Genomic DNA, 24,801 nt, shown 5'->3' with positions numbered 1-24,801 from the left:
TGCTGCACGGGAATTGTGGCACTGCTGCAAGGGAATTGTGGCACTGCTGCAAGGGAATTGTGGCACTGCTGCACAGGGAATTGTGGCACTGCTGCACGGGAATTGTGGCACTGCTGCAGAGGAGGAGGGATGGGCCCAGCTCCGGAGGAGGGCAGGGCAGTGACTGCCTGTGCTCAGGGCTGTGTGGGTCCGGGCTGCGGCAGCACTTGCAGGGCTGGGGGTTGTTCCAGCAGGATCCACACAAACAACATCTCAGCAGAGCAGGGTGAGGCAGAGAGAAGCTGCTTAGAGGCCCCCGCCTGCAAACCCTTAAGCACGAGGTTCAGGAGGAGGAAGATGCCGAGATGAATGCATCCCTTTCCCTTTGGGTGCTCAGCTTGTTCATGATAGAGGCTTTTGTGAGGCTTATCAAACGAAGACTTTTCTGTGTCCCAGAGCAATCAGGTATGGAAACGACACGAAAGTGCTTTTAAGTGCCAGGTGTGGTTGGGTGAGCAGGTAAGGGAGCTTTGCCTCTAACATCCCTCTCTTTCCACCCAGGGATGACTTGCCAGGCTCGCAGCTCCTACATGGACACCGAGGTACTGTGGGGACACCGCTTCACCCCCGTGCTCACCCTGGAGAAGGATTTTTACGAGGTGGACTATAACAGCTTCCACAGCACCTACGAGACCCACACGCCCGTGTGCTGTGCCAAGGAGCTGGCCCAGTCCCGCCGGGAAGGGCAGCTCCTCGGAGCCCTGCCCAGCCTGGGCCGGGACGCAGGGACAGCCAGGGAGGACGAGGAGGACGAGGAGGAGGACGAGGAGCAGGAGGAAGAAGGCAGGGAGCCGACGGGACCGAGCGGAGCCAACGGGACAGCGGGAGGGGGGAAGGAGGAGGTGCCGGTATAACCCCGGGCCGTCCTGGGACACGGCACCGGCCAGCCGGGAGCCGCCGGGGAGCCAGAGCTGGGGCTCGCGTCCAGCTCTGCTGCCTGCTGCTCATCCTGGCAGTCACTGCCCTGCACCGTGCCTCAGTTTCCCTCCTCCTTCCTGAGGCGCTGAGCTTTGCCCTCCTCTGCAAAGCATCTGGGTCTCCATGGACAAGGCTCGCTCACTCTTCTCGTCGCTGTTAAAACCGAAATCCCCTCCACTGGCTGTTTCAAAGGGTGTGCATTGGGCGTGCAGAGCTCTGCCCCTCCTCAGAGGGTGTCTAACCAGTCCGGAATGTCCCATCTCAGTATGAAGAATGTGATTTCATACCTTCACTTAATTTGTGAGTCAATGTATTGTAGACATTGTTACAGCTAAATTAAAAGAAAAGGAAAAAACCTCTCTGCTATGTAGCAAAGTGTTTTGCCCTCTTGAATTTTACAAACAGATTTTAGTGTTTTCTTCCAGGATCGCAGCCATTGGGATTTATTTCCTGCAAAATGTCTGATATGAGCAGGGCACCTTTCCCTGCAGACCTCTAACATGTTTATCCAGTGTTTTGTCTTCTCCAGCTGAAGTGTTTTGTGTACTCTTTTAATGGAATCTCTGACACATTTCATAGGCTACACATGGTCAGAGAAAGTTTAGATTTTGCCCCCATGAAGGCTTTTTTCTGGCCTCAATGTCCCAGCTGCAGTTCCATTTGATGGTTTAAAACAAAGGAAGTAGCCCCTTGGGGATCGGAATGTTCTGGAATTTCAGAGGCTCTGGAGTAGGGAGGCTGGGTAAGTGGCAGTTTGCAAAATTCGCTGCTCTTCTGCAAGGCATGTATTTACAATAAAGGTTGAGGTGCTGATGTTCCTGCAGCTAATGGGAACACACACTGACATAACTGAAGCCAGCAATTTTGATCTTTAAAAAGAGGCAGAGAACCAGATTTCCCAAAGAGGATTGTCTCATCCAGAAAAGGAATGAAGAAAAGCAGTCTGTGAGATGAAAGATTTCCACAAATTTCAACAACACAGGAAAAAAAATGGCCTTGTTGGAGAAGATCTCTTCCCTTGCTCCTCAGACTTCAGTGGGAAAAAAAGGATACCTGCAGAATTACTTTCATAAAATAAAATGAAGAATACATAATATGCAAGAGTTATTTTCCGTAGAGAAAGGACTGTATCTTTATCTGGGGAATAAATGTGCACTGTCTGGACTGAGCTGAAAAACAGTTTTATCTCTTGATTTTACCACAAAGACAAGATAAACTGGAAATAGAAAGCAGTGGTCTTACTGACATGGAAACAAGGAGGAGAATACAATCTGGAGAGGTCAGAGGTAGCATTTACTTAGAGATACAATCTTATAATGTAGGTAAAAGAGAAATTTGTGGGTGTTTTCCTGAGGGGGTGGAAGAATGCCCACGACATGGCTCTGTTGTACTTAAACTATGTTAGGAGCCAGCAGGCAGCTCAGCTGCCAGGGCACAGGAATTACCTCTCAGTTATGCAGCACATTTCCAAGGGAAACAACGTCACTGGAAATGCTCAGCAGTTCTAGAAAGCATCTTGCAGCCTTGGAGTGGGCAGAACTTTTCCAGAGGTCTCCCTTTTGTTTTTCTGCTCAGGTTCTTCTTTTTCTATCCTGAGTCTCAGAAGGAACAGAGAGAAAAATGAGATCCTCAGAATGGCTTGTTCTTTTTCTGAGACCTTCTGTCCTCACCCAACCTCTGCAAGATAATTATGTGTCAGAAATCAAGACTGGGTTTCAGATTTTTTTCCTCTGGAGCTGAAGTGATCTCCTAATGCAGGAGATGGAAATGGAAAGTAAAACTGCAGTGGGTCTGTGCAAGTCAGAGGCAGTTTGAGCCCTCAGAGGGATGTTACGTAAGCTCTGCCCGACGAACTGCCTCGTCCAGCTCAGCTGACCATGAGAGAGGTTTGATGGGTCCCTGCTGTGAGGCCAGAGACAGAGAGCCTGGAAAATGGCACTGGACTGCCTCTGCACCTTTCTCCTTCCTGGCTCTTGCCCTCCAGAGAGAAGGTGGCCACCTGCAAATATCCCAAAAGCTCTTTTGTCTGCTCATTGCCCTCAAGATTTCATCCCACAAAACTGCTCCTTCCTAAGAGTGTCAAGTCTGGGAATTCATATATCCTCATGTAAGGAATTTGGGTTGTTGCTGAAGGCTGGGTTGTGCAAATCCATCCCAGGGCATGGGGGGTAGGACAAGGCTTGTTCTGTGTTTGGAATCTGCAGAGATGCCCCAGTGACTTCCTGAACTGAGCCTTCAAATAGTGTCTGCATGAGCTGAGCCCAGGAACTTCCCAGGTTCTGGAGGATGGGAGAAACACCCTCCTGCATTCCTCACTGAGCTGAGCAGATCCAGGGCAGGGATCCCCCAGGGCTGGGGGCACCCTGTGTTTCTTGTATTTCCAAACCATATTTTCAAGTTGTGCAGCCTGGCCACCACTTCTGGGAGTTCAGGGACCCTTTCCAAAGACTGGCAGACAGGCCCCAGGGTTGTCCTTTTCCTGAAAGAGATTTAATTTAGTGAGTGTATTGAACTTTTCTGGAAGTGAGGGAGAGCACCTCTTCCAGATTTGTCATCTCTGACAATTGGATCTGTTTCCTTGCTGTTCACCAGCATGTGCAGGACAATGGGAATAAAAGCATAACAGACCCACTCTTTGCTGTAATGAACATTTAATACAAAGCTGCATCTCTTGTGGGAGTTGAAATAGCTCACACAGATACATCCACCCACGTAAATATCCCATATGAACTCCACACTCATCGGTGTACTTTAAAAAATGTTAACTAATAGTCCACAAGAAACATTTGTAACCTGTAAGCACGCTGTTCACCCACGAATAACCATTCACAGTTCTAGAATGGACCCAGTAAACAAGCTGAAAATACATATTCAAAACATGGAAAACATCTGCTTTATGAATGTATCACTGATAAGCCAAATTCACAGCAGGATCCATCCACAACTCATGTGGGAACCACTTCAGCATAACAGGGGCTCTCAGAAGCTGCCAGCGTTGTGTGCGCAAACATTTCCACCTGAATCCTGCATTTTAACACAGCACCTGAGGGCTGGGTTATTAAACACGAGCCCAGGTGCCTCCCCACACACGAATGTGCACATGGTGTCCCCAGCAGGCAAAGCTGCACCTTCAGAGGGTTTCCCAACAGAGGCAGACCCCGCATGGCACAGCACAAACACCCTCGGCAGCAGAGAGGGGAAGGGGCTGGAATCCAAGGTGTGCTCCTGCCCCGCAGTCATCCACCAGAGCTTTGGAGCAGCCAAAAGCCGCGTTCCCTGTGCTTAATTTTCCTCCCTGTGCAGGATGGCTGGGGAGCACCTCTCAAAGAGGAGAGCTGAGGGGGCAGCAGAGCAGGCAGGGGCAGCACAGCAGAGGCTTTGTGCTCAGCTGGGTTTTGAGGGAGGCTTCGGGAGTGCACCGGGAGGAGCCCTGCGCACCCCGTGGTTTTATTTAATCAGTTGCTTTCCCAGACCCATCCTTTGAGCTGTTCTGTCCCTGGGCAGTGGCACTGGTGCTCAGGGAGGGCCAGGCTGACCTGTGTGCCTCGGGCGTTTCTTTCTCCTGTATGAATTCCCATATTTATGCTTGTAAAGACTTTTCATTTTAGTTAATTTCTTGGACTGATCTGAAGATATCGTGGAAAAACCCAGCCCTTGCCTTGGCAGATGGTTCTGGGCAGGGGCTAATCAATATCCCTCTTAGAAATGTACCTTTATTTTTCATTTTAATTATTCTGGCTTTAATTTTCACTCATTGCAAGATCCATCACTCATTTTAGGCTTAAATTTGCCGCCTCATTGTTTTCACTCTCTCTTGTTACTGTGAATATATTTCCATCAGAAAGGGTGGATCATGGGGCTGAGAGAAGAGGGAATGTTATTTATGCTCAAGTAATTAATACCCAGTGATAAGCTCTGTTTGCTGCCAGCCATATCTCCTGCAATATATGAGGGGCAGGTTGCCAGGATATGTTAAGCAGCAGTTTGGGGGATGATGGAGAAGATGCTTAATTAAGGTACAGGGAAAGCAGGCAGGGTTTCAGAAAAGTGGTTCCATTCCAAGGCCAGTGAAGCAGTGATGAGCTACTGAGAGTCTGCTTGGTGTAACACCAGTCAGGGCTTCATTTCCAGGGGTGCCTGGTCTGTGGTGGCTGTGAGGAGCAGCAGAATCCAGATGCTGGCATTTTATTCCATGAGGAAGTCAGGGCTGAATTCTGATTTCTTTCTGGGTGATCGTTCTCTCTCAGGGAAATGGGGAAAGGTTCCAGGCGACCCCAGTGGGTCCCTCAGCTTTGCCAACAACTGTCAGACCAGAACTTGGTTCTTAAGTCCTGCTGTAGGGAATGGAGAGGAAAGTTGCACTTTCAGACACTGTTGTGCATAAGAAAATGCCCACGGGGTGCCTGTGCTGAACAACTGGTGCTGGGGGATCATTTCTGCTGAAAAGTAAAGCCTAATTCTGCAGCTTTGCTGAAGGAAGTTTGTTATTCTCCTTGCAGGACTGAGCTGTCCTGCTTAGCTGAAACCAGGCAGCACAAACATGCAACTGCTTTCCCGAGAAGCTGAAATCCAAAGTTCCACTAAAATCTGTGCTTCGCATGTTGGGGTGAATGCAATTCTAGAGCTAGTTCAGCAAGCACTGAAGGTGTGGGCAAATACAGACTGGTTCAGTGGGGTGATCTGAAAGAATGAATGAAAAACCAACAGCCTGGTTTCATTAACTCCAGTAAAACCGGGAGTAACTCTTTGGAACCAGAGCTGTATTTTGGTTGGGTTAGTGACATCAGAACCAGGACATGAAGTGGTTGTAAAGCTCTGCTTTAACTCACAATTATTTGCGTCCTGGTCCATCTCTGAGTAGGACAGAGGAGGAAATCAAGGACCTTTCTGTAGCTGGGAGTAGAAACAAGCTGATCAGTGGGATTTGCTGCTCTCTGACTGTCTCTCAAATCCCAGAAGAACAGGATGACCTGGTGCAAAGAGGGGCAGGTGCAGCACTGCACAGCAAAGAGCTGAGCCTTCCATTTAGCAAATACTGTGGATAACAGCGGGCGAGGAGGAGGGGAGGCCTTGGGCCATCACACAGGGCTCGTTTGCCCCAGGGGTGACAAGAGCTCCGTGTCCCCTCAGTGAAGCCAGAGCTGGTTTGTTCCAAGCAGCAAAGGGGGACAGCAAGGGGGTTCCAGCTCAGGGAGCTCCATCCTCACCCAGTTTGTGCTGGATTTAACCCTCTCGTTTCCTACCAAATGGGGCAAGTTATTTAAGGAAGGGTGATTCAAAATTGGAACAACTCTATCCTTTCAAACCTCATCTTGTAATTGAAATATTCATAAAGCTCTTCATTCAGCATAAGACCATTGCAGGAATATTTTAAGGATTTCATGCCTTTTGCAGTTACAATGTGCAAATTCAGCAAGACTAGCCTGCATTTTAGGAGTGCAAATGCATCATGTTTTTGACCCATCTTTCTTTGATTATATTTTCCTTTATAGGATTTTCATCAGATTGAAAGAAATTGTGGTTTTATTGTGTGTGCAAACAGCAGCTCTGGGTTAGGCTGGGAAGCACTGAATTCACTGTCCTGGTTGACGAATGTTTTGGGGATGAATGTCAGAAAATACTAATCTTAAAATCTGTTCTTTCTTAATTTTACTCAGGTCCTCATATCCTGTGTGGATTTAGAGATGAAAACTAAATGCAGATAAAGCCCAAGGTTAATAAAAAACATATTTCCATCCCAAAGAGGAGCAAATGCTTCCACAATTCCACTTTTGTTACCCCAGTACTCAGAAGTGCCTCATGTCCTGGTGTGCAGCTCACTGAGCAGGGACACAGCAGTTCTCACTGCCCAAAAGTGCAAGAAATGCCCTGTAGGAAACCAGAGCAACAGAGCTAAAAGCACCTGAGCAGAACCCGGCTGACAACTCCAATCCTCCATGTTTCTGCAGATTTATCACTGAATGAGGAGGAAAACTCGCACTAACAGGAAAATTAATGATGGTGAAAGCTCCTGGGTGCTCACCCCTGGTGTGTTCGGGTTGTTCCATCGCGTGTCCGTCATTTTCGTGCCGAACAAATGAGCAGCACAACCACACTGAACCCGTGCTCCATCTGCCTCCCGTTCCGAGCAGGGCTCAGCTGCTTCCCTGCTCCCAGAATAGAAGGAGGAGAGGCAGTGCCAGGTGGAGGCAGAGACAGCCTTGGCCTGCTGTACCCTTCCAGGGAGCCCAGGAGGGGTTTGTCCTTCCCTGGCAGAGCCTCTCCACACTGCCAAGGCGGATAAAGGGACAGAAACAGCACTTGGGAAAGGAGAGGGAGCAGGGCCAGGACCTTGATCTCGTGGGGCAGTTGGGACAGGGCTTCCAGTAGTGGAGAGGAGGCGTTTTTCCACCCTGAATTTCAGGATGTCAGGTTCTATTGGATCAGGGGTGTTTGCTGCCCTGTGCTTCACACGCCCGGTTCCCCTCCCCATCTGCTGCCGGGAGAGCTCAGCTCCCGGGGTTGTGTCTGCAGAGCCCGAGCTGGGCAGCTCCTCCTGCATTCCACATCCAAAACTCAGCCCCTCTGCAGCTCCTCCTGCATTACACCCCAGCAATCAGCCCTGTGAGCCCAGTGAGGAACTGGTCCTGGCTGGTGTCCCTGAGCAGCCAGCCCAGCACAAAGAGCTGCCCCTGGCTCCACACAATGAGGGGAAGGCACCGTAACCGGGGGCTGACTCCGAGCCCTGCATTTGCCCCTGGCTCCCGCTGGCCCCGCACAATTAACGTGACCCTGCTCACACGTGCGGCTTTGTGGGATCTGTTTAGGCTCTGGCTCAGGAAGGCCCACAAGCATGTCCTGAATTTTAAACGGGTTGGTTTTTAGAGCTGGGGCTTTATGGCTGCAATTTAATTGAGGCTGGAGCTGTTTCTTAATCCAGGTTTGTACAACAGTGGAGTGGGGCACTGGCGCAGGACATCGTGCAGCCCTTGAGTGCAGGGTGGGACATCTCCCTGTGACTGTGCTTCATCAGCACGGGCATGGATGTTGGGCATGGATGTTGGGCATAAGAACCAGGAAAAGCTGTGTCCCGATAGGGCAGACTGACTGGGGACTCAAACAGCGGGGAGGAAAGCCCTGGGAATATCAGACCATGAAAACTTGGAACATCTCCCACCTGCAAAGCCTGCAGGCTCCCAGGATTTTCCATTCAGAAGGTGGGGTGTACAAACTAAATCCCCAGTGGAATTTGGGAGATGTCTGCACGAGGCAGCCTGGCAGAGGTGGGAACGGCTCCTCATCCCCAGGGCTGAGCTGTGCCTGCACAGCCCGGTCCGTACAGGGAATGTGATCAGCCCCTGCTGTGTTTTGGGGGTGGACAGGGGGGTCTGCAATGTTCTGAGCAAGAGCAGGTTCCGTACCTGGAACAGTAATTGCTCCATTTACATAAAACATATCCATTAATTGCCTGAGTTTCTGTACTCCCTGACGAGCTCCCTGCCTCCCCAGACCTCGCCTGCCTCCGGCTTTATTTATAGGCTCCCCTGACCTTTTCATTACTCAGAGTCTCTCATGGATCCTGTCCTCTGTATGTTACCACATCACTTTTTCTTGTCCCGTCTGACATTTAATTTTTATTAACTGTGGTGTGAGGTAAAGCTGGTTTTCTTTGTTTTCCACACTGTGTTCTTCTCCTGCTCTCCAGGCCATAGAAAGTCATTCCAGAATCACTTGGGAGAATTTTTTTTCCTTGACATTCTGAGATTTTCCAGCAGGACATGGAAGATTAAACCTGGATTTAAGGTTAATAATGTCTCCCTGAGCCCATGAAGACTGTAAGGTGGGTACATGAACACGAGCCTCAGATCTTCAAGGGTCTAAGTGTGGGTCAATATCTTGTACACACCAGAAGGTGACCACTGGTCACTGGAAAGCCCCTCTGCACCTCCTGGTTCTTGAGTGGCTGGCTCTCATTCCAGTTTGTGCAAAAAAGCAGGAGCATATGGTGGGAATTTGGGTATAATGGAGACATGCTGTAGTTTTCCAGCCATGCTTAATGTGTTTGCCAGACCCTCTGCTGAGGAATCTCTTGTTGTTACTCATTTAACTGAATAATCCCATGAACTCAAACAGTTTAAGCAGAAAACATCCAAACCAGGAATATTTGTGAGAGACAGATGAAAAAATCCTTCCATTAGCTGCTCTTCATTTGGGAGGTTCCTGCCAATTAACAGCAGCCGTTGCTCACTCTTGGATGATGTGTTGTCTCCTGAACTTTACCGGCTAATTAAAAAATCCTTCCCTCAAAAAGATGAAATCCTCCCCATCTTTTTGGTGAGTCATTGTGCGTGTTTCAGTGAGAAGTGCCTCACGCTGAATTTACAGCCTGCATGAATCTGTATACAAACATGTTTATGCAAACAAACATTTCTTGGAATGGATCCATGGCTCAGTTCTGACTCTAATGGACAGTAGAGAAGCACGAGCTAAAGCCAAATCTTACTAAATTAAATCCTTTAATTCTGTTCAATAGAGCAGCTAAATTCCCAAATGCCAGGAGGGAGAATCTCAAGTGAAGGCCCTGGGATGAGTGGCTCTGAAGCAGAGCTTTCCGGGGGGAGGCCCCTCAGGACGAGAAGGACATTGAGGGGCTGGAGCGTATCCAGGAAGGGAATGGAGCTGGGAAGGGGCTGGAGCCCCAGGAGAGGCTGAGGGAGCTGGAAAGGGGCTCAGCCTGGAGCAAAGGAGGCTCAGGGGGGACCTTGTGGCTCTGCACAAGTCCCTGACAGGAGGGGGCAGCCGGGGGGGTCGGGCTCTGCTCGCAGGGAACAGGGACAGGAGGAGAGGGAACGGCCTCAGGCTGGGCCAGGGGAGGTTTAGATCAGATATTGGGGAAGTTTTCATCGCTGAAAGAATTGTCCAGCCCTTCCAGAGGTGGAGTTCCCATCCCTGGAGAGATTAAAAAGCTGTGTGGATGTGGCACCTGGGGACATGATTTAGTGGTGGCCTTGGATATGCTGGGCTGTTGTTGCCAGGTGGCTGCTGTTGGACTTGATGGTCTTAGAGGGTTTTTCCTGTTCTGTGGCTCTAAATACAAAGTTTTCTATGTGAATATTGATATAGTCTATATTCCAAAATGATGGAATATTTCACATTGCTTTTAGATTAAAAGTTGAAACCAGATCTCCAAATTTCTCATGGGACTCTTGTATTATGTACTGAGCAATAGTATTGTGCTACTGTGTGTACAGGGGAATATCAGATGTCTGGAAGAATTAATGAATATTCAAGGAGTTCTGCTTTGCAACGAGCTTCAGCTGAGAGCTGTGTTCATTCATATACATTTAAGTAAAGCTTGGATTTCTCATTTTTCATAAATCTTCTTTCGAAGGGAGGAAAACAATCAGGCTGTGCTTTTATAGAGTGAATTTAAAATTAAAATTAGACATTTAGGTGTCATTTCAGTTGTAAAGTAGCCCTTAGTCTGATGGTTGGAACAGTGGTTCCAATTATGTTTAATTTGTATGCACAGGGCTTGGTTAGACAAAGTATTAAGTGTTCTTACTTGTTCATAATATTTCTGTCGTGTGCAAGGCTTTTCAACACCCTCACTAAATTAGTTCTTGGAAGCCCTTGTTCACTATATTAACGTAATCTATCCCACACACAGTAAAACAAACTGTTTGGCCTTTCCAATGAGAGGACCCCAATCTTAATAAATATTGAATTATAAAACCCCTGCGTGGGGAATACAAGCTAATTCTTTTCTCTTTTCACCAGCTGCGAGCTGCTCCATGTGATGTATGGCACAAACTCTCCAGGAAAGAGGAGCAAATTGAAAACACCACCCCTGTGGGTTCCCTTATTAGACTGGAAGTGACTGTGAAATTTGCAGGACACAGCTCATTAAAACAAGGCTGGCAATCTGTGACCCCTTGAGTGGGAAGAGGAGATCCATGCTGGAAAACAGGCTGTTGCTCTGACTGGGGAAACTCAGCTAAGGAGGAGGAAAATGTGTGTGGCTGCTTGTTAACCCCCTCCTCACCAGAGTCCTTACAGGGAGCATCTTCAGGACATTGGGGCAGCAGTGGCTCAGGCCCGGTTAGAAATGAAGGGGTGGAAGCCTGGAGAGCTGCTGGTGTTCCCCAGCCCAGCTCCAGGCGTGCTTGTGCTGCTTGGGCACCCGAATGGTGCAGTGAAAGTATCAGTGCCCAGATGTTTCATCAGGCACGTGGGAACTCAGCACAGCACAGGACCAAGGGCTACAGAGCTGCATTTTCATTATTGAGATATTTAATTGGTATTAATTTGGTGATGATCACAGTGGCCCCCCTGACCCGGGCAAGTCTATCACAGAATCCCAGGATGGGTCAGGCTGGAGGGGACCTCAGAGGGTCACCGGGTCGCAGCTCCCCGCTCCAGCAGGGCCATCCCAGAGCACAGGGCTGCGTCCAGAGGGTTCTGGGATATCCCCAGTGAGGGACACTCCACAGCCTCTCTGGGCTCTGTTCCAGCCCGGGCCCTGCCCAGGGCAGCAGTTCTGCCTCCTGGGCAGGGCAATTGCCGGGCTCAGGCCCTGCCCGTGGCTCTGGGGCCGCTGCTGGGCCCCGGAGCAGAGCCCGGGCCCTGCCCTGAGCCCTCCCTGCAGCCAGGGACACCCAGGGCTGAGGGCCCCTCTCAGCTGGGGCTCCTCTCGAGGCTGAGCAGCCCCGGCTCCCTCAGCCTGTCCTGGGCACGGAGCTGCTCCAGGCCCTTCCTCAGCTGCGCAGCCCCCGCCGGCCCCGCTCCAGGAGGAGCCCAGAGCTGGACTCAACATTCCAGATGTGCCTCGCAGGACTGGGCCCAGGGGCAGGATCACTCACCTGCTGGCAGTGCTCCTCCCAATGCTTCCCTGGATATACCATTGGCCTCCGTGGCCCCCAGGACAACGTGCTGGCTCATGGTCAACTCCATTCCATCCTGGGCTGTCCCATGAAATGACTCCTTGGAGTACCTGGTGCTGAATTCCATCCTTTTGGCAGCTCAGAGCACCATGCTCTGTGTGTGGAAAGCCTCAGCTGCAGGGGAGCTGTCCTGGCTCTGTAAATCAGCTCCCAGCACTGTCAGAAGCCAGACCAGACCCAGACGGCACAGCCAATCTCACTTGCCCTCAGGCACAAGTCCTCAGAATTCCTCTGTGTGAGTGTGCACTGCCCAGGGTGCTCCCAGACCTGGCCTAGACCTAGTTCAGTTTGGTGTTGAATATTCAGCTGTCAGCTGTTTGCACTGAAGAAAAGAACAGGATAATTTACCCCAAACTTATTCCAGGTTCTAATAAATCCCATTTTCATGCCACCAGAACTCAGGGAAAAAACAAGGCAAGAATGTTAACATTTTCTGCTTGAAAAAGCAGCTCTCTTAGTAGTTAAGTTCAATCCCTTAAGTGATCATCTAATTCTAGTCTGACATTTTCTGTAAGCGAATAAACCTGTATCTTAATTCTCCCCCTGTCAAAGATTAAATAATGCTACATCAGCTTTTAACGTGATTGATCCAAATAAAGACCATGAAAAATGTAGCCTCGTTGGAAACATTCAATGAAATAATACATCTGGGGAGGGCTCCCCACATCCCTGCTGATGTGAAAGAGCTGGATTGCGGGAAGAGAAAAGCTGGGATGACAACACTTAAACTGACATTGCTCTGCGTGAGGGAGAGGAGAGGCTGCGCACAAAACGGGCTCAGTAATTGCGAGTGAGATCCAGCATGGATGCCTTGGGAAGAGCAGGTGCCCTTGAGGCAGATCAAGCTGGATTTCCAAAACGACCCCTCAGCCACAGGTGAAGATTTTGGCCCTGCTTACCATGACAGAGGAAAGGACCAAACCCCCTTACGTGTGACATGTGGGGGATTGGTAACCTTCCCTTGGACTTGGGACTTTCCCTTAGGAAGAATGGGAAGTGGGGGTACAAGAAGTAAAAGTCTTACACATTTCTCATGCCTTTTGTGCCAATATTGCTGTTCTTTTACAGAGAATGAGGGGTGGAGGGACACCTGACTGGAAGTGACAACAAGGAAAGGGCTTTATGATGCTGAACTTCGTGTTACTGTGGTAGTTGTCCATCATCTGCCTGTGAGTATCCTGTAGTCTCTGAACCATTTCATTTGTTTTTCAGTTGAAAATAAGTTCTAAATTCTTCCTGCTGTAATTGTGACGTGGAAAAGCTGCCTTTTCCTCATCCAAATCAATTTAGTGATTCACTCCTTACACAGTCTGCTGATGGTTATGAGGATGGAATACAGGCTTTGTAAATGATTGTAAAACACAGGCCCGGCTCCAGAGTGGTTTATTTTCATATCAGTGATTTAGAAAGTGAACTTAAAAGTGCTGTAGATTTCCTTGTGCACTGGGAAGCTGGAGAGAGGATTTTTGGAATATTTGATCTGCACAAAGTGCAGATGAGAAGATTGCTGACTAGGTGGGCAGAAGAGAGAAAGAAAACAGAGAAAGAAAACAAAGGAAGGAAGAAAGCCAGGAAAGCAAAGGTTTATTTTTAGGAAGTGTTTATTCTTAGAGTGGGAACTCACAGCCAGGCTGCACACAATGTTCTGACCTGCAGGTGCCCAGATACCCTTCCAGAGCCCCACACAACCCCAGCAGCTTTGGGTCATCCCAAGAGAAGTGGCTGATTGCTTTTGCACCTACGCTATTAATAACTGAGGTGGGAGGGCAAAACTGATAGGTTTTAAACACTGAGGTCATTCCTTAAAGTCAGATTATACTGGGCTTATGCATTTGTTCCCATCCCAATTAAATTTGTGGTCCTCCCTCTTTGAATAGTGCACGTTCCAAAGATTAAGTAGAACGTTACTGGAAAAACTCTGAACTGATAAAAAGAGATTCATATTTCTTACCTAATTGTCACTGAGATGGATGTTTTGGGAATATTTCCAAGACTACACTTGGTTTAGTAGCCACGCTTTGAGCACATCTTGCTGAAGCCTTAGGAAGTGGTGAAGGACAGGGATGTGTTTCCTGCATGGCAACCCTAAAGACTCTGGGATGAGCTGACCCAGGCTGGGCCCCATGATCCCAGGGATTACACAGGGAATATTTAGCACATCTGGAAAGTTTGTTCAATAATTAAATTACTCGTTTGGAACTGTGAGTCTTAAACTTCCTCAGTTGTTGGGCATTTGTCAGTGAATATGTTGGACCCCTTGCTGGAAGGTTGTGCTCCCACATGGAAAATTGCAGGAAAGCCTGGGTGCAGTAATTCGGGCCCTGGCTGAGAGGATGCTCTTCTTGACGGCTCCCACTCCAAACTGGCCACAAGGAGAGAAGGGATAATCAGGACAGCAACTGAAGGAGTGAAGATCCCCTCCCTCGCCCTTTTGCCTGCTGTCCCCCCCAGAGCCACAAGTGCTGACAGCAACTCTGGTTCCGATTTGTTTTCCCGTTCCTATCGGAGCACAGGGCTGGCCAGGGGAGGGAACCTTTCACGCCGATCCGCCAGGTCCTTGAGGGGTGTGAAGAGTAAACGAGGTGTGAACAACACATCAAGTGGGCAGCACAGGGAAGCGGAGCCGTGAAAGGATTTGCTCCGTAAAAATAGAACGGGGCTGTTGGCAGCAAGAGGTGTCTGGAACAGATAAACCCGGCCCGGAGTGAGTGATGGGAGCTGGGCGTGTTTTACTGACGCCGCAGTCTGAGCTTCCTGACCTTATGAGAGAGGAGGGAGTTGGGCAGGACAGGTGAGCTGGTAATTTGTTCTTTAACGCTGCACGGACTGCACCTCTCCTGATTCTGTACACAACAGCCGAGAGCAGTTTTTAACCCCGGATCGTCGCCTCACCTCTCAGCTGGAATGGGGAATACAGGGTAGATTAACACCGAGCAGTGGTCCCATGGAAAAGCGTGAGCCGCACTCTCCTTTGTTTTAATGGGCTTCACCGTGGAGGAGCTGCAGCTCTGGAGTCCCTCTGGAGCCCCCAGTATCCATCCAGCCCATCCTCTTTGATTATCCCTGGGCACTGGGAAGCTTGTCTGTGTGCTTGGATTTAGCGTGGATGTTCTTCTCAGGTGAAATATTTATAAATCAAGGGGAGTTTTTCTGACTAAACAATAAATGGCAGCGTGGGTTTGCTATGAACATCCCTCAGGTATAACTGTCATAGCACAGCACTGCCTTCAATCCAGGGATCTCATCCATCCCCATCCCACAGAGATCAGCATATTACGAGCAGAAAGTGATTTACCAGACAAGTCCCAGTTCCTGCCTGTATTATTCCATGATTTATGGCCCATCTGATGTGGCTGTAGTGGGAGTGCAAGAGAGAAGCTGTTTTGCAACACAAGCAAAGGGATTAGACTAACAGCTCTGATATTGAAAGATGGGTATCTCTTTGCATTGCAGCTCTCTGGCCTGCTGTTTATTTGCTGTCTCACTCAACTCCAGCTCCAGCCTTGCTGCTCTGCTGCCACAAAGGCTAAAGCATAAAATGGAATTACAGGTATTAACAGCTGTGGGTTGTGTCACCTAGGAGCACACAGCAACCACTGGAAGGGCCACCAAGGATGGGGAGGGACAGCAAAAGGGTGCTCAGCACTCAAACCCGTGAGGTTTTCCCCACTGGCACCAGGATTTCAGGTTTGGCCTGATGGGAGCAACCGCTCTGAGTGAGATTTCAGCCACTCTGTGGCTTTTAAAAGCATTAATAGAGCATCTAAATTTAGAGCACTGCACTTTTGTTTCATTAAGAGTTCCACTTTAGAAGCAGACAGACTCCATGGAATCTGCCCCCGGAGCAGCCACTCTGCTGCTGCACGGATTAACTCTCGCTCCTCACAGGGCCTCCTCTCACCCTCAGCTGCTCACAGCTTGGGGTCTTCTTCACATTCTGGGACCTTGAACCTCAGCTGACCCCGTTCTTTAGGTGTCATGGGGCAAATGCTGCTCAGCTGAAGCCACTGGAACAAGAGCTCATTTTAGCCTAAAATTGAGTGAGGAGGCCTCGTGTGAGTGCCTGCAGAGAAAAGAAACACATGCAGGTTTGCAAACGTCACTAGTGCTTGAATTTCCCTTCTCTGCCATCTTGGGGTGAGCAGATAGAGAAATTCAGGGGTTTCTCATAGATCCCATAGAAGCTGAGACTCAAAGGTGATGAAATCAGGCTTCAAACAGCACTGCAAAGAGCCCAAATCAGGCACCCCCCTCTGGACACCCCAGCTTTGGGCACTGGGCCTCTCAGAGGACTTTGGATGCTGCCAGGTGTCCTGCTGGTGGATCGTGTTATCCAGGAGCCAGCGGGAGCCCTGGGGAAATGAGCTGAAACTTCAGAAAAGACAGGTACTGGTGTGACAGATGGGACCTTGGCCCAAAGCTTAGGAATAGTGAGAATTAGAAGTGTGTCACCAGGGAAAAGCGAGATCAAATGCTTTAAATCACAATATATTACACCTCCCTCTAGCATTTTAGCAATATACAAGCTTAATGCCTCCTTTTTGCCCTTTTTGGGGGAAAGAATGCCTCAGTGTGGACTTACCCTGACAGTCCCTAAAAATTGGGAATTTTTTAGCACTTGATTATTCTAAAATACTGAGGGTTTGTGGCACTTGAGCAAGTGGACTTGAAATCCCTGGTTGGCATCTTGATGGTTTTTCTCTTTGGCCTCATTTGTTAAAGGGGTTGTTTGGCCAGAGGCATTTCTGTCATCTCTCGGGAGATGGTGCATGTGACTTTCTGTTTTCCATGGAAACTGGAGCAGGAAATAGTTAACAAAAGGCTCCCAGCTCTGCAGTGTGCGGGAGCAGGTTAAGAGGTTTGGGGGAAAAAAACCAGAAAACAAGAGCATCACTCTCAGCAGCAGCCAAGGGCAGAGCTCTCCAATCTCCTGCCAGAGCCTGTTCCTGGGGCAGTCAGGCTCACTCTCTCTTCTCCAGAGCCTCGTGTGGTTTGAGGGCTCCACAGACCTTCCTCCCCCTCCTCCTCAGCCTGAAAATCCTCACCGAGGAGCTCTGACAAACTTGAGGGAGATAATTTGGTCTAAAGCTTGCAAAAGCACCTGTCTGGCCTCCTCAAAGCAAGAAACCTCCCTGGTTGAGAAGTGATGAATTCCAGGGCTGTTTGGAGCCCTGGCCACCCCCATTTAATTGGAGGTTTCCTGCAGAGCTAGGGGCTTTGCTGGCTTTGGGCATCACCTTTGGAGCCCAACCCAGCAGGCAGCTGGGGCATGGGGCTGGAAAGCAGCCGAAAGATGCTGCTCATAAACTAACCCAGCTTGGCTTCCTGGCAGGGAGTGTCCACTGGAGGTGTTTGTTGGGAAGGATTTCCATCCATATGGACCTTCCCCCGCTGGTGCCTCAGTTTCTCCTTTGGGTCTCAGCTCTTCTGTGACCTCACTGGTGCTGATGAAACTTTAATGCTCGAGAGGGTCATTGCTGGAGGTCTGCTCTTGGTTAATTTTCTCCTCATGGCTGTGGACTGTGGAGGAAAATTTCCCCATTGCTCTCCCGTGGTATTTTGTCAGAGCTTGTCACATCCCCTCCGCTCAGCAGCTTCTCCCTGGGGAACTGCCAGCCTTTGCTTTTCCCTGGCAGGCTGTGCAGGAAAGAATGGCTGCAATTTCAGAGCAGAGCAAAGCACTCAGAGCCACAAAAGCACCGGAGATTCAAAGCCTCCCCTACCTGTGTTCCCAGGAAGCTCACAGAGTCTCAGCAGGCTGTTCCTGAACACAATTGTGCCTGCAAAGAACCTGTCTGAGCACTGTACAGCACAGGGCAGACTTTTAAGTCCTTTTTTCTTCCTTTTGCTCCTATATCCAAGGTCTTTCTCTCTTTGATTTATGGATCTGGATTCCATCTTTAATTATTTTCCCTGAAAAGCTGCCTGAAGCAGGGCTCAGCAGCAGTCAGACAGAGGCAGCTCAGCCCTCCTGGCTTTGCACAGCAGCGTTCCATGGGAATGGCCATTCCCATGTGTGTGTGAGGGGCACAGCTCCCTGGCTCCTGCCCTTGGGCTGTGGATGTGCTTGGATGTGCTGGGCGAGCTCACAGGCTCCAGCACTTCATGTGCTTGTCCACCTCACCCCCCTGCTCCACAGGGCACAAAGGGACAAGGCCCACGACAGACGATTCCAGCGAGGCAAATCCCCTGGATGTGATGCCTAAAGGTATTTTCAGTGCTGGGAAATAAGGGCTCATTTATTCCCTTAAAAATTTCTGCTCCAGGATGAATAGCAGTGATGAAAATCTGCCACAGAGCAGGCAGGTCTGCATGGTCACCTTTGTACTGCTTAGCAAGACCTGTTTGGGTCTGGGAGCTCAATTTCCCTGTCTCAAGGTGCTTTGAATGGCTCTGTCTTGATTGCACTTCCATCCACTCGAGATAAATAATTGTGTTATCAGTCCACAGCAAAGCCTGAGCCTCCAGGGTTTCCTAGCAGCAGCACTGGAGCTCCCAGTGCTCACACAGGATGGGGGACCCAGAGCAGCTGTGGCTGCCCCTGGATCCCTGGAAGTGTCCAAGGCCAGCTTAGATGGGGCTTGGAGCAGCCTGGGACAGTGGAAGGTGTCCCTGCCCATGGCAGGGAGTGGAATGAGATGGGCTCTAAGGGCCTTTCCAACCCTAACAGCTCTGGGATTCCACGATTCTCTTCCCCACTGATTGCAGGGATCATCCTCCACTGTGCATGGTGGGATGCAAAACTGAAGCTTCTTCCTCTATGGGTAAATCCTATTTCAGCTCCCTTAAATCAGTTCTTCCCCAAAAAAAGCTTACAACAGCTCTCTGCTGGAAGCAGGGGGATGGTTGTCGAAGCCTCAGGAAACCCCTTTGATGTGGGGCAGGCAGCTGGGAGAGGTGGTAATGAGGTGCTGGGAGAACTTCAGTCACCAGGGAGGGAGCCCAGCAGTTCTGAAGCTGCCCGAGCAGCAGGGCCCCTGTGCTGACAGACCACAGGGTGAGGGGATGGCTGATTAAAGCTTACAGGCCCTGAGTGCTTTAGGGACAGACTCATTCTGTGGCTCTGAACAGAATTTCTGGACTTGCAAATTTATGGAAACACTTTTTTGGGTCAGCAACAGAGGGAGCAAACAGGTATTCAGTTATCAGATCATACTTCACTCCAAAGTCTTCATCCCTGCCTGCAGGCTGCTTAAATGGAGAATTCTCTGGGGCAGGACCTCTGCCCTTCTCCTCCTGCACGGCTCAGAATAGAAAGGGATTTCAGGCCTGGGTGGAGTGCCCTGATACCAGGTTATAAATACAGTGGTGGTGGCACTGCTCTCTGCTGAGGGGCTTCGTGCCAGCCCCAGCCAGTGAGGGCCTGACTGAAGCTACAGCAGCAAAGAACAGACCTGTGGGTGGCAGATAGTCCTGCTCAGTGGCATCAGGGTCACCTCCCTCGTGCTGCCATCACGGGCACCTCTGAGGCCACTGCTGCAGGGACACACGTGGCAGTGCTGGATTAGGGACCTGCGCCAAACTGTTCCCCAGCTGGGGACACGCAGGGACAGCCAGCACTGTCCCCGGGATGTGTCACCCGTGCAGCACCACCGCTGAGGCAGCACCACCTCGTGACATTTACCCTGCCCCTTCCCACCTTGGCTTTCCCCAGAAATGCTCCTGCTGCTCTCTGTTCCCAGGCCATGGGGTGTGGCTTTGTGTCCTGCTGCTGCCAGCCCTGTGCTCCGGGGACACTGTGACCTGGCTGTGACAGCTGAGCCTTCCTGGGAATTCTGAGTTATGGGATGGTGGGTGCTTTACCTCCAGCATCCACCTGGACAAAACCTCTGCCTTCTGAGAGCTGCTGTGAGACAGAAACACTCTGAACGCTTATTCCACGGTGTATTTTCCTGAAATTTGACTCCAAAACCGAGACAATTCCCTGTCCAGATTCCCCCCTCCACAGCCCTGCTGGAATCACAAAGGCAGGACCACAGTTCACGTCCCCTGCTGAGTAAGGCAGAGCTGAGCTTTGACCTGGTCTAAGCCTCCAAAGCTTGACTGTAAATCACAAATGCAGATTGTGTGCCAGACAGATTTTTATCTTTTCCTAACTAAAGTACTGTTGGTAACTCCAAAGTACTGGCAGGAATTTTCCCTGCTGCAAGTGTGGACACTGGGGAGGATAACAAAGTGTGTTTGTGTGGCTTGGGCTGCTGCTTAATAACTTGAGAAGAGACTCCAACTTCTCATTAGAAAGTACCATTTCACCTTTTTATTGTTTTTTAATGAAACCATTTCTTCCCAAAAGGGAAGAGAATTGCCTTGTTCCTAAGTGGATGTTTTCATGAAAAAATAATCCTTGAGTTTTCATTACAGTCTTGAACAAGAACTTGAAAATAAAATCTGCTTGTTTCTTCCCCTGGCACTCTGCAAAAGGGAGAAATAGAAGAGAAACAGAGCAAATGGGAATTCTCAACACACATTTTTGTGGACAGAGTGGAAACATGTAAAAGCTTGCTTGGTTTTGAGATGCTATGAATTGAGCTGACATTTTCCAAAGTCTTCATAAACCCTACTGGATTATTTTGGGTGGGTTTCATCTCTAACACCCCAAAACCGAGTGGGAGCAATGTGGTTTTGCTCCCAGGTATCTCCCCAGGCCCTCAGGAGGACTCCCTCCAGCTGCTGAGAGAGCAGAGGTTACTGGGGTCCCTCTTTTGTGTTTTCCTGTGATGAAAAGTGGGGGTTGAACTTGGTTTTGCTCTGGAAGAAAATAGCTTTGGTTTGGCTGGAGGGGCTGAAATCTCCTGATAGACATGGGGGGCTTCTCCTTGACTTCTCTGCTGTTTTGAGCTTGGCAGGGACAGGTTCAGGCCCCTGCTGCCTTCTGCCCTGCTTCCCTGAGGAAAAGGAGCAGCCACGGAGGAGCGGGAGGGGAGGAAAACTGGAAGGGGTTTGCATGCTGCCCTTATTGTGTATGTGGAAAAACCAAGCTGGCTTCTTTCTGAGGGGCTCAGCCTGTGGGTAATTACTCTCCTTAGGGTGCCCCATGCTGGCACCTTTCTTGAGGTGGGATTTGTACACTTGGAGTGGCTGTTTGGGTGGTTTTGCTGTGCTTCAGGGTCTGGCTGTGCTGCCAGTGTTGGTGTGAAGGACGAGTGCACCAGGCAGTGACCAAGTCATGTCTTTGTCAGGGGGTGCTTTTTGCTTTGCTGAGCACTGAGATATGGACAGTAACCCAGTTCCATCCTGCTCTGCGCCTGGGGATCTTGCCAAAGCCCCTTTAGCCCCTGCCCCCCTAAAGGCTGCATTCCTTGGTCACAGCAGTCACACAACCTGTAGCTGGCGTTGCAGGGGTTTGTGTTCCAAAGCATTCCATGGGCGCCTGGTGCCACTTTCCACTTGTGCAGCGGGAGGAACTGAAGCACAGAGCAGGCCGGTAATGGGATAAAAGTTAGAAACAGATTTGTATGGAGACTTGCGGGGTCTGAGAACTTTTTATGAGGCCTCTCTTAAGCTCTCTGGCCTCCTCCTCAGCTGCTGACAGGGCTGTGATAGCACAGAAAGCAGTAATTCCAGTGAGGTACTGCCCACCTTGCACTTAGAACTGCTTAGGGCCCACTGGCCCTCCGTGACCCATCTGTGAGAGGGAAATTGAGGCACGCAGCTCCCAGGGCTTGCAAATCCCCTGCTTGTGCAGGCAGGAAAACTGCTGGAAACTGCAGCACTTCTGGAGAGAGGTGCTGGTGGCAGAGTGGGTCCTTCTCCTGTTTGGCAGAACTGGCATCGAGGTGGCTTTGAGGGTTTCTCCTCCCCTTTGGCACCACAAGGGCAGCACCTTTCCAAAGCTTTGCCTCCTGCTTGTCCCACTGGATTCTCTGGACACCTGGAAGCTTCTGTCTCTTCTTTCCCTCCCAAATTCAGTACAAAGCTGCTTCTTATGCTGCCTGAAATCCCTGACACAGGAGGATTTCCACCCTGCTGGGATCATTAACCTTCCTGCCTTTCCAGTATTTGCAGCTAATGGATAATTTCCTTGTTGTTTCGGTGATTGTTTTGTTTTTTCAACTATTATTCATTTAGGGAAGTTCTGGGACTGCCACCTACCTGTCGTGGTCCATGGGCACAGCCTTCCCTGCGCCTCAGCAGGGCTCTGAGAGCATCAGGTCGGGCCAGCAGGGAAATCACAGCAGTGACACCAGGTGCTCCTTGCGAGGGACTTGCAGCAGTTAAACCTCACCTCATCCCATTTCAGGGCAGGGAGCAAAGAGCAACCCCACACCATCACTAAAGGGAGGGGCACGGGGGCTCAGCTCGGTGCTGGCACAGCAGGATGCTTCTCCTGCCCAGGAACAGGGAGCTGTGGGGTTTAGGATTGACCTGTGCAGTGCCACAGAGTAATCCCTAAGTAGGTCAAGCACAGGCGTCCTGGAAGTGCCAGGAATGTACCTGTGGAGGCACAGAAAGAGCTGCAGTGCTGGGCTGAGCATGTGCTCCCTCCTCAGCACTCAGCAGGGCTGAAGTGCCTCTGGGGGCCTTTTCTCCAGCCCCAAAGTGAGATCATCTGTGTGCTCAGGAGCCACCAAACCCCTCTCCTGACAGCAGGAACGCTCAAAGTCAGCAGGAACAGGCAATCCGCCCTGCCCTGGGTTCTTGGGCAGAGTTGGCAGCAGGGTTGCTGTGCCACGAGGTTGTGCTGTCAGAAATCCTTTCAGGCTGCTCACAGTGCAGTAAGGGAGGGTTTCCAGTCACGAGAGGGAACTGAATTCCTACTGTATGGAGATTAATTTGCTGCCTCAGCCACCAAGTGGGTGAAAAAGCATCTGAGGATTCAGCAGTGCAGCTGTTAATGTGTTTACTGGGATGAAGAGTGTGCTGGGAACATGCCCGGAGTGGTGGCTTCTGTTTCTTTGCAGAAGGCACAGAACACACCAGCAGGATTTAGGAATGTGGAGCTCCTGGTTACAGCCAGGGACAAGCCTGTGTTTCTATAAAGCCGTGTTTGGCTGCAGGACACGATGGGGGTGTCTGTCACATAAACACCCAGCGTTAAAGGCTGTGGTTAAAGCTGCCCCATGATTCTGTGGAGCTCCTCATGTTCTTCCGTGCTCAGCCTTCCCACTTCCTCATCCATTCCCAGCCTGCAGGCTTCCCGTTGCTGGCCAGGTTTCTCCTTACAGACTTATTATCTGCATTTCTTGTTCCGTGGGGAACTGGACCACTCTGTTTCCCTGGTTTCCCTGAATTCCCCAATCCCCACTCTGACTCTGCTGTGGTTGTGCTCCATGCCCCGTTTCCTTCTCCTGGACTCTCTGCTCAGGTGTTTCCAGTTCCCTCCCTTTCTTTCTTGTGCTCTGCAGCTTCTCATCAAATCCTGTGTTGTCCCACCCCCAAAGGCTTCTCCTGCTCTCGCTTTGGGGTGTCCCTTTTCCCCCTGCTCCCATCAGGTGAGTGGGGCCCAGAGGGGACATTGCAGGAGTGGGGGTGCTCCGTTACTTCTCCAAGGGTTTTGCTCCCTAGGGAAGGTGGGGTGTTGGCACTGCTGTTGAAAAGGGCGGAATTTGGGGCTATTTTAGAACCTTAAAGGCAAATCCTACTTCAGGTGCGTTGTTTGGGTGGGCACTGCAGGCAAGGAGGTGCCTGGATGCAAACTGGAACCCAGTGGATGTTTCTCCATATCTCAAGAGATGCGATGGATTTTCAGCTGAGGCTTTTCTGGAGAGCCCTGTTGTACTGCTGGGATGTGCTGGGCAATATTTCCTGTGGCTCCACAGTTAAGTTTTTATGGAAGCCTCGTTTGGTTTAATGTAACTGTAGTTGGGTTATAAATTAATAGTCCCAGCTGCTGGGACTGCTGTGTAGCAAGATGGCTTTGCTGAATGTGCGTGTAAATAATTCATGCCATTAAATTCATTGTGTTCCCTGTCCACAGCTCGTTTACCTGCTGTGACTACAAATACTGCTCTGCACGTTGGAGAAGGTGTTGGGAGATGCCAGGCATGAGAGGTCCGTGTCTGTCAGGGAGAGGCTCTCCCCTGGCTAAATGGATCAGAAGCTCGTGGGACAGGGAGGGCCAGGGAAGTCTGGTTTGTGAAGATGACAGGGTGGAGATCTCACCTTGGGTTTGGAGATGATGGCAAGGTCCAGGCTGTGAGAGATGGGCTTCCCTGGCACATCCATCCTGGGGATCAGGAGGAATTTCTTCATGGAAAGGGGCTGCCCAGGGAGGTTTGGAGTCCCCATCCCTGGAGGTGTCCACGGAGGGCCTGGACACGGCACTGAGTGCTCTGGGCTGGGGACAAGGTGGGAATCAGGCACAGGCTGGACTCGATGGCCCTGGAGGGCTTTTCCAACCTCAGTGCTCCAGTGATTACAGCTCTGCCTCCTTTCCAAGCTCCCCCTCTTTGTTTATAGCTCTTCTGGAATTATTTCAGTGGTTGTCCCTACCAATAAACCAGGAAGAATTGGAATTCTTCCCTGCTTTGCATGCAAATTCCATGTGGTTTCCAATGTATTCTTTTTATTTAAATTCCCCCCATGTTTCCTTGGAAAGCAGCTCCCACAGAAGTAGTGAAGAGTCCTTTCCAGCCTCAGGCATCACCATTCTGTGCTGCAGTGAACAGAGCAGGGTAATGACAAAAATCCTGCACAGATAAATGTAAAAAGAGTACAAAAGAAAATAAGAAAAAAATATTATTGAGTCTAAGAGCTGTTTTCCAGAGTTCCAATGAACAGTCTCTAAAATGCTTGCATCTTTGTGGCACTACCTGATGTTTCCAAGAGCTTTGATGCTGTTTTATTTCCCCTGTATTGGCAGATTATTTCAGACCACACTGGTGATGCTTTTGCTGGTGTGATGTTGTCAATTCTGGTTTGTTTTCCCTCAGCCTTGCTGCTGCTCTCATCTGCATGTGATGATCCAGGGCAAGACTTGAGG

At 50.1% G+C, this 24,801-nt stretch overlaps 1 protein-coding gene across 2 annotated transcripts in view; it reads left to right on the top strand.

Annotated features, from left to right (window-relative positions):
- The window catches only part of KCNJ5 (potassium inwardly rectifying channel subfamily J member 5), an 84,876-nt gene that overhangs the window by 21,140 nt on the left and 38,935 nt on the right, over window positions 1-24,801 (top strand). The window contains exon 3 of one of the 2 annotated variants that reach the window (XM_032133857.1): window positions 541-3,589. The exons of the other annotated variant lie outside the window; for it this stretch is intronic. Coding sequence (XP_031989748.1) covers window positions 541-893 — 353 coding nt within the window. The 3' untranslated portion in view covers window positions 894-3,589. Of the gene's footprint in view, window positions 1-540; window positions 3,590-24,801 lie in introns of those variants that run through there. 2 annotated transcript variants of the gene reach the window in all.

This window comes from Corvus moneduloides, chromosome 25 (assembly GCF_009650955.1).
Source record: "Corvus moneduloides isolate bCorMon1 chromosome 25, bCorMon1.pri, whole genome shotgun sequence".
Classification (NCBI taxonomy): domain Eukaryota; kingdom Metazoa; phylum Chordata; class Aves; order Passeriformes; family Corvidae; genus Corvus; species Corvus moneduloides.
This window is presented reverse-complemented; position numbering and strand designations above follow the sequence as displayed.